The 14378-nt window shown below is 36.0% G+C and overlaps 1 protein-coding gene across 8 annotated transcripts in view; it reads left to right on the plus strand.

Annotated features, from left to right (window-relative positions):
- BANK1 (B cell scaffold protein with ankyrin repeats 1) overlaps window positions 1-14378 on the plus strand; it is a 453451-nt gene that overhangs the window by 162715 nt on the left and 276358 nt on the right. For 3 of the 8 annotated variants that reach the window (XR_003795565.1, XM_029235045.1, XM_029235047.1), the window contains exons 1-2: window positions 2411-3146; window positions 10371-10769. Coding sequence is in view for 7 of the 8 variants with exons in the window: in XM_029235045.1 (XP_029090878.1) it covers window positions 3047-3146; window positions 10371-10769 (499 nt within the window). In the remaining variant the exon portion in view is untranslated. Of the gene's footprint in view, window positions 1-2410; window positions 3147-10370; window positions 10770-14378 lie in introns of those variants that run through there. The other 5 variants (XM_029235051.1, XM_029235049.1, XM_029235050.1 and 2 more) reach the window with 2 other exon arrangements.

Below are 14378 nucleotides of genomic sequence, written 5' to 3' on the forward strand. Positions count from 1 at the left end.
AAGGTGCTATTGGGCATTTTGGGTCCACGAAAATGGTAGTATACATGGCTGCAGGTCTCTGGGGAATGCTTGGGAAAAGATATGTTGTATACATGTTTAGCAGCACAGAAGAAGAATCCTTTCTCAAAGGGACTTGGTCTTGCCTAAGTTAATGGGCTCTGAGTCTATAAGCCAGATAGGAGGCTGTGAATCTCCACTATTGTAACTTAAGTCAGTTTCTGCACTCAAACCTAGAATTGTTTTGTTTATAAAGGTGAAATCGAACCTTCATAGGCTATGCAGATATTTCGTTCCTAAGGACCCTCAGATCAATTAGTTACCGTAACAGATCCCTGCAGTGGAAAACACTTTGATTACTTAAATTGCCTGTGATAGTGAAGTGCTGCCATTTATCCTCTACCCACCCAGACTCTTCATTATTCCCCCACTGACCTCAAAAAGTTCAATTTGGAGGTCCAGTTCTCATCATTGTCTCCAGGCTACAGAAGACAGACGGTACAGAGCTTCTCATGATTGAATTTCTTAATGCTTAGTGAAGGGAATGTCAGAATACTCTAGGGCAAGGGTCAGCAAACTATAGCCAACAAGCAGAATCCAGCTGGTGGCATCTTTGTGTACAGCCTTTGTGTACAGTAAGCTAAGAATAGTTTTTACATTTTAAAGAGTTATAAGAAAAGAAAAAGAAGAGGAGGAGAAGAAAAGGAATGAAGAAAAGAAGGAAGGAAGAGAGGGAGAAAGATAAAGAGAGAGAAAAGGTGAGAGAAGAAAGAAAGAAAGGAAGGAAGAAAGAAAGAAAGGGAGAAAAAAAGAAAGGGGCAAAGAAAGAAAGTGAAGATACCCTGTGTGGCCCACAAAGCCTAAAGTATTTATTATCTAGCCCTTTACAGAAAAAATTTGCCTCTTTGACCTCTTTTCACCAGCATGGTAGGCAAGTTCTAGCATTGTAATCACATTGATTGTAGGCCATTACAGAGTCCAAGCTTTAATTATACATTCTATCGACTGTTAATGCCACTCAGGTACTTGAGATAACACATTACATTCTGACTCCTGTATGAATATAACCATATTGACGAGTTCAGTTGGATTCAGTCCTCTGTTTTGCCCTCCTTGGTCTAATAACTCTTAAAATCCATGCCATACATACTTTCCAGACTCATGCTGATATATATTGGCAAGGCCCTGTAATAATTTCTGTGTTTGAAATAGTTTCTCTAGAATATTCGTTTCACTTATGGGATCTAACTTTAGTTATTGATAATAAAGGCAATCAGTGAGGGATGCTGGCATGGTTACCGAGAAAAGTTGACATAGCTTGTAAGGCTATTGCCTCAAGTGAAGTTCCTGAAAACTTTAAATTTTATTGTGTTTTTGTGTATTTGTTTTTACAAGGAGTACAGGTTCACTTGGTTAAAAAAGATCCAGGGACATTTGGAGGGTTTTGCCTGCTACTGGAATTGTAGCTCTGTCTGTGTGTGAATGCATGCTCTCTAGGACAGAGAAGCCAAATACCAACCCCCTCCATATCTGTAATCCCTGTTGCCACCACAGACACTCTATCTCCTAAAACTTTCCCCTCCATTGACACTCCATCCAATTATACCATTATGTCATTATGGTGCTTCTGCATGCCATACACTACCAGTGTACTGTTTTCCCTTGATGAGGGCTTGCTTGTGTTCTCCACAACTATGAGAGCAATCCAATTCCAAAATCCATCTTATAGAGTCTGTTTCCTGTGGTCACTCCTAGTACCTGTATTTATTAGGATCCCAGCAAGAAACAGTGCCACCATCAAAGATTTTTAACTGAAAAATTTTAATAAAGTGATTATTTATTAAGATGTGCAGGGCTGAAGAACCCAAAGAGGAATAGTGAAGCATTTGAAGAATAAGCAGGAGTCCTTTACGCTGCCAGTGAGGGAAGTGGAGGAAAGATGGTTGCCAGAGATGCATGAAAATTGGAACCACGGAAGAAAGGCCACAGAAGAGCCACAAAAGAAAATGGCCACTTCTAAAATTAGAATGGGGGAGTGAGTGACAGGACCGATAAATAACCCTGTCATTCGTTTCTCTCACCTTCCGGTGTTCTGATGGTGCTTTCCATTGGAGTGGGCATGGGAGCCTGGGTGATGTAATCCATAGGGAAGAAATCAGTCTGGAGAGATCACAAAAAATATTCAGGTCCTAAGGAGATCATTTTTTTTTTTCCAATATTTTTTAAAATAAATTTATTTTTTTTTGGCTGCGTTGGGTCTTCGTTGCTGCATGCGGGCATTCTCCAATTGCGGCGAGAGGGGCCCACTCTTCACTGCGGTGCGTGGGCCTCTCATTGCGGTGGCTCCTCTTGTTGCGGAGCACGAGCTCTAGGCGCACGGGCCTCAGTAGTTGTGGCACGTGGGCTCAGCAGCTGTGGCTTGCGGGCTCCAGAGTGCAGGCTCAGCAGTTGTGGTGCACGGGCCTAGTTGTTCTGCGGCATGGGGGATCCTCCCGGACCAGGGCTCGAACCCGTGTCCCCTGTATTGGCAGGTGGATTCCTAACCACTGACCCACCAGGGAAGTCCCAGGAGATCATTCTTGAGTGTGAATTGGAGAAATGAGAAGCACCTAAGATACTGTGTGAGGATACTACTCCCATATTTAATTGATTCTGATAATGTTTTTTTGTTTTAGGCTAGTCAAATTCTCTGAAATCAGAATTCATCTTAAAATTTGTAATATGTCATAGTTTATTTGATCACAGTATTCTTTTCTTAGCCTGTCTTATGGTCAGTGTTGTCCAATTCAGTAATCTATAATGGCAATAAAAGGAGGGAGAGGGTATGGACATTGCAGAAATAGAATTCCATAAATTTGAACTAAGTAAGTTTGAAACATATTAAAACCTCCTTACAGATCTAGTATCTTTTATGTTTATAATTCTTTAAATGAACTATTAACAATTTGTATTAGTGATAAAAAGTGATAGAGGTGGGAGCTGAACATTTGTAGTTTATATATGAAGGGGTAGGAGGCCTTCGCAAAATAATCCTGTAACAATTAACGCCATGCTTTCTTTGCAGAAAAGAAGAAAAAAAACTCTCTTTCAAGGTTCTGTGAAGCATAGAAGCATTTATTTGCATCTTAAAAGGAAAAAGAAAGGGGAAGGTCTGCATTTGTATAAAAATAATTTTTGCTGGTCGTTGTTCTTCACCATAGCTGAAAAGTGTAATCTTAAAATGTGTTGGTACCTTCCTGTATTTGAAAAGAAGAACTAAGTTAATTAACATAAATGTTTATAGAGATTTCCCCTGAAGAAGACCCTAAGAAATGGACATGAGTACAAGCAGTTTATTTAAAGATGAGTCCATGAAGCACTAGTGAGAGAATTGGGAATGTGAGACAAGAAAGGGAGAAAAGCCAATACTGTGTATATTAATAAGCAGAATAATGTGATGAGCAGTTATAATTCAATACCACTGGGAATCCTCTAATTACTGTGTAGAACAAACCTCAGAATTGTCCCACTGAGGGATGGGGAAGCTGACCTGTTTACACCTTGACTTCCATCCCTCATTGACTGAGGGTTGCCTCCCAGCCCTCCGTGCACTAAATCCCCAGCACTTCTGAGCTGCTAGGCAGGCACACGGGCTGAGGAAGCTCCCTCAGCTCCAGAGAAAGTCCTCAGGCAGCAGAGCCGAGGTTGGAAGTGGTCACCGTGCTTAATAGCTGAGCATCAAGCTGAAGCTAGTGGGCCAGGAAGATGTGGGTTGTGTATCAGCAGTATCTGCTACACAGAAATATACAGAAAACACCTGGTACTTTTTGCCACTGTGAATAAGTGAAATTAATCAACTTTCCTGGAGGAGAAATATGAGTTATAGTGTATTTTGCTACCTTAATACCTTTGGAAATTTTCCTCAGTTTTGTTCCCCTGTTGTACTAGTTAGAGTACAAATTAGAGTATAAGACCAATTCAGTTATATTTACTATATAATTTGAGTAATGATATATATTTGTGTGTGATTAGATCAAGATTAATGTTCATGTTATCACTACTGAGTCCATTATGGCTATAACTCATTTCTTTGTGATTTTGTTTCTTCTGCACTTTGGTTACCAGTTAGAAAAATATAATATTGAAAACGTGCATCATGCCATCTTTCTCCATTATGCACAAACATGGGTAAGAGGTGGGATCTTATTCAAAAAGAAGAAAATCTGCCATTTTGAGCTGTGCATATATAATAGGAAGGATTTGGATGTATGGCCAGTCTCATTCTTTTGGCAATATGTAGTATAATTCATTCTCATAGCAAAAACAATTATTGATAACAATTATTAACACACATTTTCTTCGAGCTTGGAGATTTGTTCAGTATTTTGTAAGATAAATAAATAAGGCATCATTATGGAATCTGAAAGAACACTTTATAGTAGTTAGATCTATTTTGCTCCTACCATTGTAGTATAAGCTGTCCTTTATGTTGCTAGACTTGAGATTTACATTTTAAATAATAATTTATTTGCAGACCTTAATGGCATCTTCAGTAGCAATTTCCCTTTATCTTGATGACACTTTCCAGGAATGAACATTTTGTGCTTCTATATTTCAGGTTCATCCTTTATTGTTTCATTTCACAGCCTATAAAATCTGGCCAACATTAATGACAGTAACCCTCCTTAAACAAGCAGAATAATGATTTAGGTTTGATTTAGTTTAAGTGTATAAAACAAAGTGCATTGCAAGGCCAGTAGACTCCTCTTGAGAAATCATAGAGAAGTGTTGTTGAGTCTACAATGTAACTGTTACTCAAGGACAAGCTATTTTCTAGAATAAGGCCCCTTTATTAACTTTTTGTATTTTGACCCAACATGCTTTCATACAAAAAGATTGGAAGGTAACATAAAGACCAATTACTATCTTCATAACCGTGACAGGTTAATCAATGTGATCATCAGTAAAATAAAAATAAGGCCAACTCCATACAGTTTTATGAATATTAAATGAAGTAATGCATGTTAAATGCTTAGGAACATACCTGGTCCATGGAACATCTCAATAAATAATATTTGAGAAAATTAAAGAGTAAAAACCTGAGATCATTTAACTCATAGAAAAGAAAGGGCTAACATTTAATGCTAGTCTTAGTTTCTGAAAACTGTCAAACAGAGTTTACTAAGTACAAGTCAAAAATAAATTTTAAAGGAAGGCACAATTTCAGCACAAGAAAAAATGGCCATAGAGTATGCGAGAGACTTCCTGTTTAATTTTCTTGGGAAGTTTTGAAAGATAGGTTATGATTGTCTTTAGAATTGATTTCCTGTGGTAGTGTGATATCCACCGTATAATGTGGCAGTATTCATTCTGTACTTCAGTACATCCTCATAGCCTAATGTATAATTTTATTGATTTAAGTTTTAGAGTCCGGAAGGAAGTTCTGTGAGTTCTTCATAGACAACGATACTCTTGGAGTATATGGTTTATTTCCTCTTTTTTCCCTGATGGGAAACCAGAGGAGCTTTCACATACTTTGCATACTTGATATTAACTCGTAGGCTGCTTCGTAGAGACTAATCTAGTTCATATCACTGCAAAGAATCTATTTTAATCTTTTAGATAATGTTATTGTGTCCTCTACTGTTAAAGGTTAAAAGTACAGACTGTAGGGTCAGACTGCCTGCATTGGAGTCCTAATTCCGGTACTGATTCAGTTTTCCCATCTGTAAAATAAGAGTAACATTAGTACCTTAAAAGGGTAAATTTTGAGAATTAAGTGAAATAACACGTATGAAACAACAAGAGTCCTAATTTATTTTAAGCACTCAATAGTTTAGTATTAGTTTTATATTTACCCTAATTATTTTATAACTAAACAGCAGCTTACTCTGGCTATATGTAATATAAGGAAAACTCTTCCTCTGCTGTTCCTCAAACATAAAAATACTGAATTATGACACTATGTTTGTGTTCAGTAACTATTTAGTTAGCATTGAGGCTAGGTGAAACACTACACAGAGAATGGCAGAAGTATGCTGATGATTCCTACGCAACTTGTGTATGATTCCCGTATGTTTTCTGCCGGATATTTTTTCTCATTCTGTATATGTAAATCTATTTTTAAACTTTTGTTGAATATCTGTTCAAAAAATTGTGCTAGGCATTGTGGAGGAATCAGTGAGTTGAAAGAGGAAGCATCTTCCTTGGGGATACTATTTATATCATGAGAAAAGATACAGATAATTCAATAAAAATGCAAAAGCTCTCAAAATCATTGTGGTGTTAATTGCTACATCAGTGGTATAGAAAATACGTGCTCTATATCCCGAGTGAGAAAGATAAGTGTGGAATATAAGAGTTTTGGTGTTTTGTTCTTTGTACTCATGATAATACCTTACAAACTAAATTGTTAAGAATGATTACTTTGTTTTATACAGTAATACAATTTTACAACAAAAATATAAGCTATATGGAAGAGTAAGAAAAAGGAAATCATACCTCTCTCAGAATTTTATCTCTCACATACAACTGTTGCTAACAGTCAATGGAACTATGGTGTATTTTGAGTAGATGGGCAGGATTATTTAAAAGTGAGAAATACTCTTATGTGCTCTTTTTTAAATAAAATAACTTATTTTAAAGTAATATGAAGTAAAACCAAAGGACGTTCATTTTCAGATAAAAATTTTTTTACTCAGAATACTTTCCAAGTTTATTATTGCTTAAGAAGAATGATGATACAAAAAATAGTAGAAGAATTGAGTCACTTTTTATTCAAATTTAGGCAGTGTTAAATAGCTGAATTCTATGAAGGATGATGTTAGTGTTTTATACTTTCTCCTCCACAAATACTCAGTTTTCCCATTCTATGGATACTTTCATTTCATCAAGATTTTTAACATTTGCATTTTGTAGTGCCATCATAATCTCCTTGATACTTAGTCTTTGATCCGTATGTATATGTATTCAACTTACCATGTGTTCTTTTTTCCAAACTTTTTACATTTTCATTTTGCTTACTTTGGTTCTTCTGTTTGCTGACTGGGTTTTTTTCTTTATTTAAATTTTGATTATAGTTACACAGGCATATTGAACAATGATAAAACACCTATAATGAAAAGCAGCAGTTCTCTGCTCTCTCCCTCCCCAAACACAATTCCATTCCCTATGGGAACCTTAAGAACCTCATTATTTCAAATTTTGTTGTTGTTGTTCCATGTTTCTGAAAGATACATTTATACTACTATTTCTTGATTTACTAATTCTACTACCTATTGTTTTCTGTAATATGCTGGATAAGGATTTCAATCTATTAGTCTATCAGACTCTTTCCTTATTCTCTAGTATATTTAAATCTCAACTTGTAGTTAAATCATTAGTCATATTTTATATTATTATGATTGCCTTAGTCCATTTAGGCTGCTTTAACAGGATACCATAGACTTGGTGGCCTAAACAATAAAATATTTATTTCTCACAGTTCTGGAAGCTGAGGTCACGGTGCCAGCAGGTCAAATTCTGGTGAGGTCCCTCTTCTGGGTTGCAGATTGCTGACTTCTTTCTGTGACCTCACGTAGCAGGAAGTGCAAGGGACCTCTCTGGAGCCTCTTTTATAGGGACACTAATTCCATTCACGAGGGCTCCACCTTTATGACCTCGTCACCTCACATTGGCCCACCTCCTAATACCATCACACTGGAGGTTATGATTTCAACGTATGGGATTTTGGGGAGGACATAAATATCCAATCCATACAATGATTATGTACACATTTACACTGTTGATCCAAATAGTATATAATGATCCTGCTTTCTTTTTTGTTTTGTTTTGCTTTGTTTCTCTGCAATTAATTTTTCTTCTTTCTTTTGTATTTTACATGTAAAAGATTATAATGTACCTATCTTTAATTTTTTTCAAAATGTCCAGTCAGAACTGTCAAACTTCTGTTAGCATTTTTTCTCAAATTTTCAAATATATGATACAATCTTACGATTGTTTTATTTTCTTTGGATCTCCCTCCCAAAATACTCCATTCATCTATTATAAGTCCCTTTGCCTCTTGAATAGCTACCATCCTGAAACTTCCTTTTTTTTTTTGATATTTTAATTTACTTTTTAATTGCCATATAATTTACATGCACAATCTAAGATATACAGATGAACAGATTTTTACATATGTATACTTTGTGTAACAACCACTCAGATCAAGATATAGAACATTTTCAGAACCTCAGCAGGCTCCCTTTTATCTGCTTCCATTCATTAATCCCACTCCCAAATATTCTGATCTGTATCGCCATGAATTTTTTTTCTATTTTTGAACTTTTAATAAATACAATCCTTCAGTATATACTTTTTCTTCTTTCAGTCAACATTATATCTTTGGATTCATCCATGTTGCATGTAGCAGTGGTTCATTCTTTTTTATTGCTGTGCAATATTCTGTAGTATGAATACACTATAAAATTATTTTTGTAAGAGCTATTTTATAATTTATTATAATATGCCTTTGAAATTGCTCTGAAAAAATCTACCAACCTAATATTGTTCTCCTCTTGAATGACTTGCTTTTCTTTCCTAGATACATGAAGAGGTTTTATAATAATCGTTAAACCAAGTGAAATTTAATCAAGATGTTTTCTCTAACAGTTTTTCCATAGAATTGGTTCATTTTTCTTCCATATTTTAAGGATTTTAAAAAGTATATTTTAAAACTTTTAATGCATCTTTTGTTCTCTTCTACTTCAGGTTTTGGGATTATCTTTATATTGAATCTTTTCCTTTTTTGGCTCTTCCCCATATATATCAGATTTTTCACCAATTGCTTTAATTTTGTTCTCTCTTTTTGTGTTTACTATGAAAATATGAAGCTTTACTTTGAGGCCAGAAATGAAAATACTATCTGTGTCTAAGCTAATCATTGATTTTTCTAATTTATTATCTGGGCAATGGTATTGCTTTGGCTCTCAACTTGTCTTTTTATCTATTTGTTATACCCTTTCAAATGATTCTTTTAAAAATATCAATCAGTATGTCTTTAAACTTTGGTTTTATTTAATCAGTGGTTTTTTAATACTGTGAGGGACTTTTCTTGTGTTTTTCTTCCCTGCTTATGATTCCTACTAGTCTTTTCATGCTGTGTTACTTTCATTATTATGATGATCATATATATTATTATTGTTAATATTGTTGTCATCGTCTCTTTCAATAACTATGAATTTGTATTGCTAATCCTTTCATCTTGCTCATGATTCTCTTAGCTCAGTCTAGGCTTTCTATTTGCTTAATATTGTGTGGGTAAATTATTCCTTAAATTCCCCTCCCTAATTGCTACTTTTTATTTCCCCTCCAAGCTATAGTTTGAGAGACAAAATCTACATTCCAGTCAGTTTTTATGGCCTGAGAGAAAAGAGGAGAAGAAGATCTGTCAGTGTGACTCTCAGGTTGGAGGTGGTGGATTGTAGTCTCTAATGAGACCCTGTCTGCAAGGCCCCTCTCCAATGCCCAGGGATGCTCTTGAGTTCCTGTGTAATTTGACTGGCTTTACTGACTCAGCTTTGAGCCTTGGCTTGTTTAGGATTCAGCCTTTCCTGCTTCTGCAGACACCCCCGATCAGTTTCCAGCTGGGGAAGAGATTCATGACCACCCTGGTGGTTTAAAAGTTTTTTCATCAGTGCTGGTTTAGGGTGTGAGATAGGTTTAGGATTAGTACTGCCTCACCAGAACCTCTGATTTATTTCATCAACAACAACTTTTTAGTTTGTGGCATGAGATAATACCCCCATTATTTGGTTTTTGCTATTGAATTTTTTTCTTTTAAACAATTTTTATTTTGTTGGTTTTCTGGGCATGGAGTTATGTAATCTGTCTTGATGTACCCATCTTTACCTGGAAGAAGGATTTTAAAGTCCTTTAATGTAAGTTGTCTTATTTCTTCTCAGAATAATCCGATTCATTAGGTAGGGCTTATTTTTTTGTTAAACCTTCATTTAGTTGGTGAAGAAACATGGCTGAAAGGAATTAAATACCGTAATCTAGGTAAAATTTTGTGGTTACTGGCAGAGCCATGCCTAGTAGCCCAGCATCCCTAATCCCACAGAATACTCTTTCCATTCTATCTCATTTATTTCTATTGAGCTTCCTAGATTAACATTTGTGCGGTGAGTACAGTGTACCCTTGCACAGAGCATGAACTCTGTGTTGCTTCTGAAGGATTACTTTACTCCCATAGGATTCTGATGGGGATAATATGAATTATATTATTGGTCTCTGGTATAAGCAAATTAATATATTCCCTAAAGAGTACATTTAATTCTTTGAAAAATAATAATATAACCTGCTGTTAGCATGTCAAATATAAGAAAATTAATTTATTATTTTCTCCTTTCCAGAAAATGCAAAAGACATCATCATGATATATGAAGAAGATGCTGAAGAATGGGCTTTGTACTTGAGAGAAGTTTTTTCACATGTTGTGAAAAGGGAAGCAATCCTGTTATATCACTTGGAGAACTATTCTCTTCGGGATTTGGAATTGCTAAGTTTAAACTCTTACAAGTGTAAACTTTTGATATTATCAAATAGCCTGCTCCAAAACCTATCTTCAAAGAAATGTCAGTTTCTAGAAAACGTGCTGCATTCACCAGAAAGTGTGGTTACTCTGCTGTGTGGGATGAAGAGTTCAGATCATCTTTACAAATTATTAAATATCTCTGGAGGCAGATGGGAGATCTCAACTGAGCAGGAGCCTGGAGACTACATCTCTGTAATCAAGAGTATCATATTCACAGGTAGTGTTGCCAAACCTTATTTGTTTGTTTTTATTTACTTATTTTTATAATAAAAAATCTGAAGTTTTTTTGAATCAATGAATATCTGATGTTGGGATTAAAAAAAAGAAAAATGAAAGCCAACTTTATTTAATGGTATGTTACACTTTCCTCAAAATGCATGAAGGTTCTTAATTTTTAGCTTTATTCCAGTCAAGGCTTATCTGTTCAAAAAATGGTTTAAAATTATATTTCTTAGGGCAGCCCATATGAGATCATACTTGGTAGAACAAATATGGAATGCTAGGTTATATGTCGGTTTGGTTCTGGAAGCTGATTTCTCAGTTAAGTAGTGAGGCTTGAGTTAATGTTGTCTACCCTAGTATTGGTGCCATTCAGTAGCAGTCCAGGGTTTGAAGGTCTGAGTTATTATAGAACTGTAGAATTTCCCTTGTGCTGATAATTGTATGATATCATTACTCTGGTATGATATACTGTTATTTTCATTAATTTTAAATAACAAATTTAGTTTTAATCATTGAAGCATTGCGTTAAAGGGCGGAACACAGGGACCTGTTCATTAATTAATTACAGTTTCATGTAATAGTCAAAACTCTGAAGCTTCCTAGTGTTAAAGCTTCTCCCTCCCCCAGGGCTTCAGCCTTGGTGTGGGAGGGGTGCTGTGCTCAGCTGCTTGCCTGGTTTTCTCACCTTGCCTCTTGCCTTTAACTCCCAGTGTTCCAGCTATGGTTTCCTCTCCCGCAGAAAAGAGGTGGGGTTCTTATCTTCTCCTGGCCACATCACATATTAAGTGCTGGCTCTTTTTCTTGGAGCATGTTTCTGGGCTCTGTGGAGATCCCCTCATTCCCCGGGGGGTGTCTCACCTGCAGTTCCTCAATGAGACAAACGTTTCCTCTCCTCTAAGTTCCTAGTTGTGGTGGTCCACCCCGTATAGAGTCTTAATATTAATTTCTACAGCTTCTTTATAAGTCTCTTTTGGTCAAAGTCACTGAGATATCTCCCCGCTGGCCCTTTCTCACACCTGGCCTACATCTGTCTGTAAAATCATTCGTTTTTCTTCTGCCGTGACAAACTCTGGGCACACAAGCCATTCCCAATAGAGCCACCACCATCCTGCCCTCAGAGCAGCAATGCACCACAGCCTCTTACCTTTAGTCATTTCCAGGCATGGGTCTAGCCTGAGTCTTGGTGTCCTGTAAAGCCAGAGAACACCTGTCAGTCCCAAAGGCTCTGCTGGAAACCCTTGTCCCTCTGCTTGAGGATGATGATATCCCTCAGTCTTCCCTGTGGAGGATGGTGGGACTCACAGCACATCAGCGACTCTTTAAAAAATCCTCTCCCTATTCTCCAGCATTCCAGCTTCTTCAAATTCAATACTTCTTAAGCCTTGTTTTGGTTCTCTATTGTTGCGTAACAAGTTACCTTAAACTTTAGCAACTTCAGACAATGATGCTATCACAGTGTCTATGGCTGAGGAATCTAGGAGCAGCTTAGCTGGGAGGTTCTGGATCAGGGTATCTCCAGAGGTCCCGGTTAAGCTGTCTGGAGCTATAATCCCCTGAAACTTCCAGTGATCACTCGGGGAGGATTTGTTTCCAACAGGAGCTTACATTGTTGTCAAGTTTGTTATTGTTTTTTAACAAACTCTTGGATGGAAGCCACCTCTAGTAGATTCCCAAGGAAAAGCAATGTTTCTGGAATCTTGCATCTTCCGAAGTGTTTGTCTCTTGTCTTATACTTGAAGTGCAGTTTGACCATGTTGCTCTTCTTTCTTCTAGCATTGTAGAATTTAGGGAATTCTTATTTGCCTGGCAGACTAAAGGATTCTTCATTTATATGTGAAGTCTAGTGACTTCACTAGAGTGTTATCCTTGTGCTGACTGTTTTGCCCAGGGATGTGTTACTTTTTGTCTTTATTTTCCTTTCTTTTGCGGGGGGGGGGTGGTCTTTTCCCCAAGATGTAGATTCAATATTCTTTTATTTCAGGAACAATTTCTTGACTCATACCATTAAATGTTTGCTCTATCTTATTATTATGGTTTTCTTTTTCAGGGATTCCTTTTATATGTATGTTGGATTTATTTTTGTCTGTAATATACTCTACAATTTCTCTCTAATTCTTTTTGATTCTTTATCAGTATCCATTTACTTAGCTTGTATTTATCATTTCAATCCTTGCTACTTTCTTGTGCTTTCAGTACTCTCTCTTCCCCTGTATTATTTCAAATTTCTCCTTCATATTTATGTTGCTTTTACTTTTTTTGTTGTAACATTTGGTTGAGCCCTGGAAGCTTACAGTGCATTTCTTGTTCTTATCTTACCAACCTCACCTTGACACCCTGTATTTCTGCACTACATAATTGCTTCAAAAAGGTGATTGCAATTCATTACATTTTAAAACTTCACGGTGAAATGTTTGGTCACAATTTTCCACTTCTTTTATGGCAATATGTTTTTAGTATGTGATTCTTTATGTGTAATTGGTTTTCTCTCTTTCTCTCTTGTAGCATCTTTATATAGATCCTGTGCTGGTCCAGTTTTTCTTTTGTATCACTGAACAAAGCGAGTTTTTCTTGGTCTAGCTAAGGGAGATTGAAAATGTGGGTTTTGTTGTTTGTTCTTTTTTTTTTCTCCCCCCCACAATGAAAGACTTTACTTCTCTGTTTGTTTTCACAGATATAGACTACTTACTACACATATGTCTTTTCTATATAGTTCCTCATTTAGCCTCACTTTTTCTGCTTTTTGGAACCAAACCACTTCCATAGATGCTTCTACCTGAAACTATTGCATCATGTCTACAATATAAAAAGGCATGGACCCTAGCCTTAGTGAAAGCTATGTTTGTTAGTTCTTTTTGAAATCTGATTTTGGAACCATTCTTTTGACCTGGAGGTCTAAGAGTTCACTGTTTACCATTTTCAATAAATAGGACATTTGCATAATTGTTTCTCATTCTCTATGTTTTGGGATGATTTGCAGGAATAAAAAAGGGGAAATGTTGACTCTACACTATAATTTTCAAACTGGCAGTCGTCTAGTTTCCAATCATCTCTGTTATTTTTTATTTTTGTTTAGTATTCCAGAGTACATTGAATTAGTTTTTTTGGTTACAAATGAAAAATGTTACAATTGGAAATTATAGACAATTTATTACAGTAAAATGCACATAAGGTACAAGTAATTTCATGTTAATTGTCTCCCCTGAAACAGAGAAGCACTAAAAATTTGTGGCAAAATTTTGAGTGATTCTCCACACCCATCATTTTTATTCCCTTGAAGAATTCAAATTTTATTGGCCATTTAAATTATGATATCACTATTGTGTAAAAATATTGAGGAAATACATTTTATCTTCAAATTGTATACCTATTGATATTTGATAGGAGAAAATCTTATACTTTATGAACAACATAGGACTACATATGAAGACACTATTAGCTCTCATCTTCCCATATTCAATTTTTAGACTCTGATTTCTTATAATAACTTAGATGCACCTACAAAATAGAAAATATAACAGTGTTGTGTGGAAAAAAAATTCAAAGATGATAAATTTGTCTGAGCTACAAGCATGCAACCAAAATGTAGACCTATAAGCAATTTGTA

Source organism: Monodon monoceros, unplaced genomic scaffold (genome assembly GCF_005190385.1).
Source record: "Monodon monoceros isolate NGI ecotype Baffin Bay Population unplaced genomic scaffold, NGI_Narwhal_1 Super_Scaffold_20, whole genome shotgun sequence".
Lineage (NCBI taxonomy): Eukaryota > Metazoa > Chordata > Mammalia > Artiodactyla > Monodontidae > Monodon > Monodon monoceros.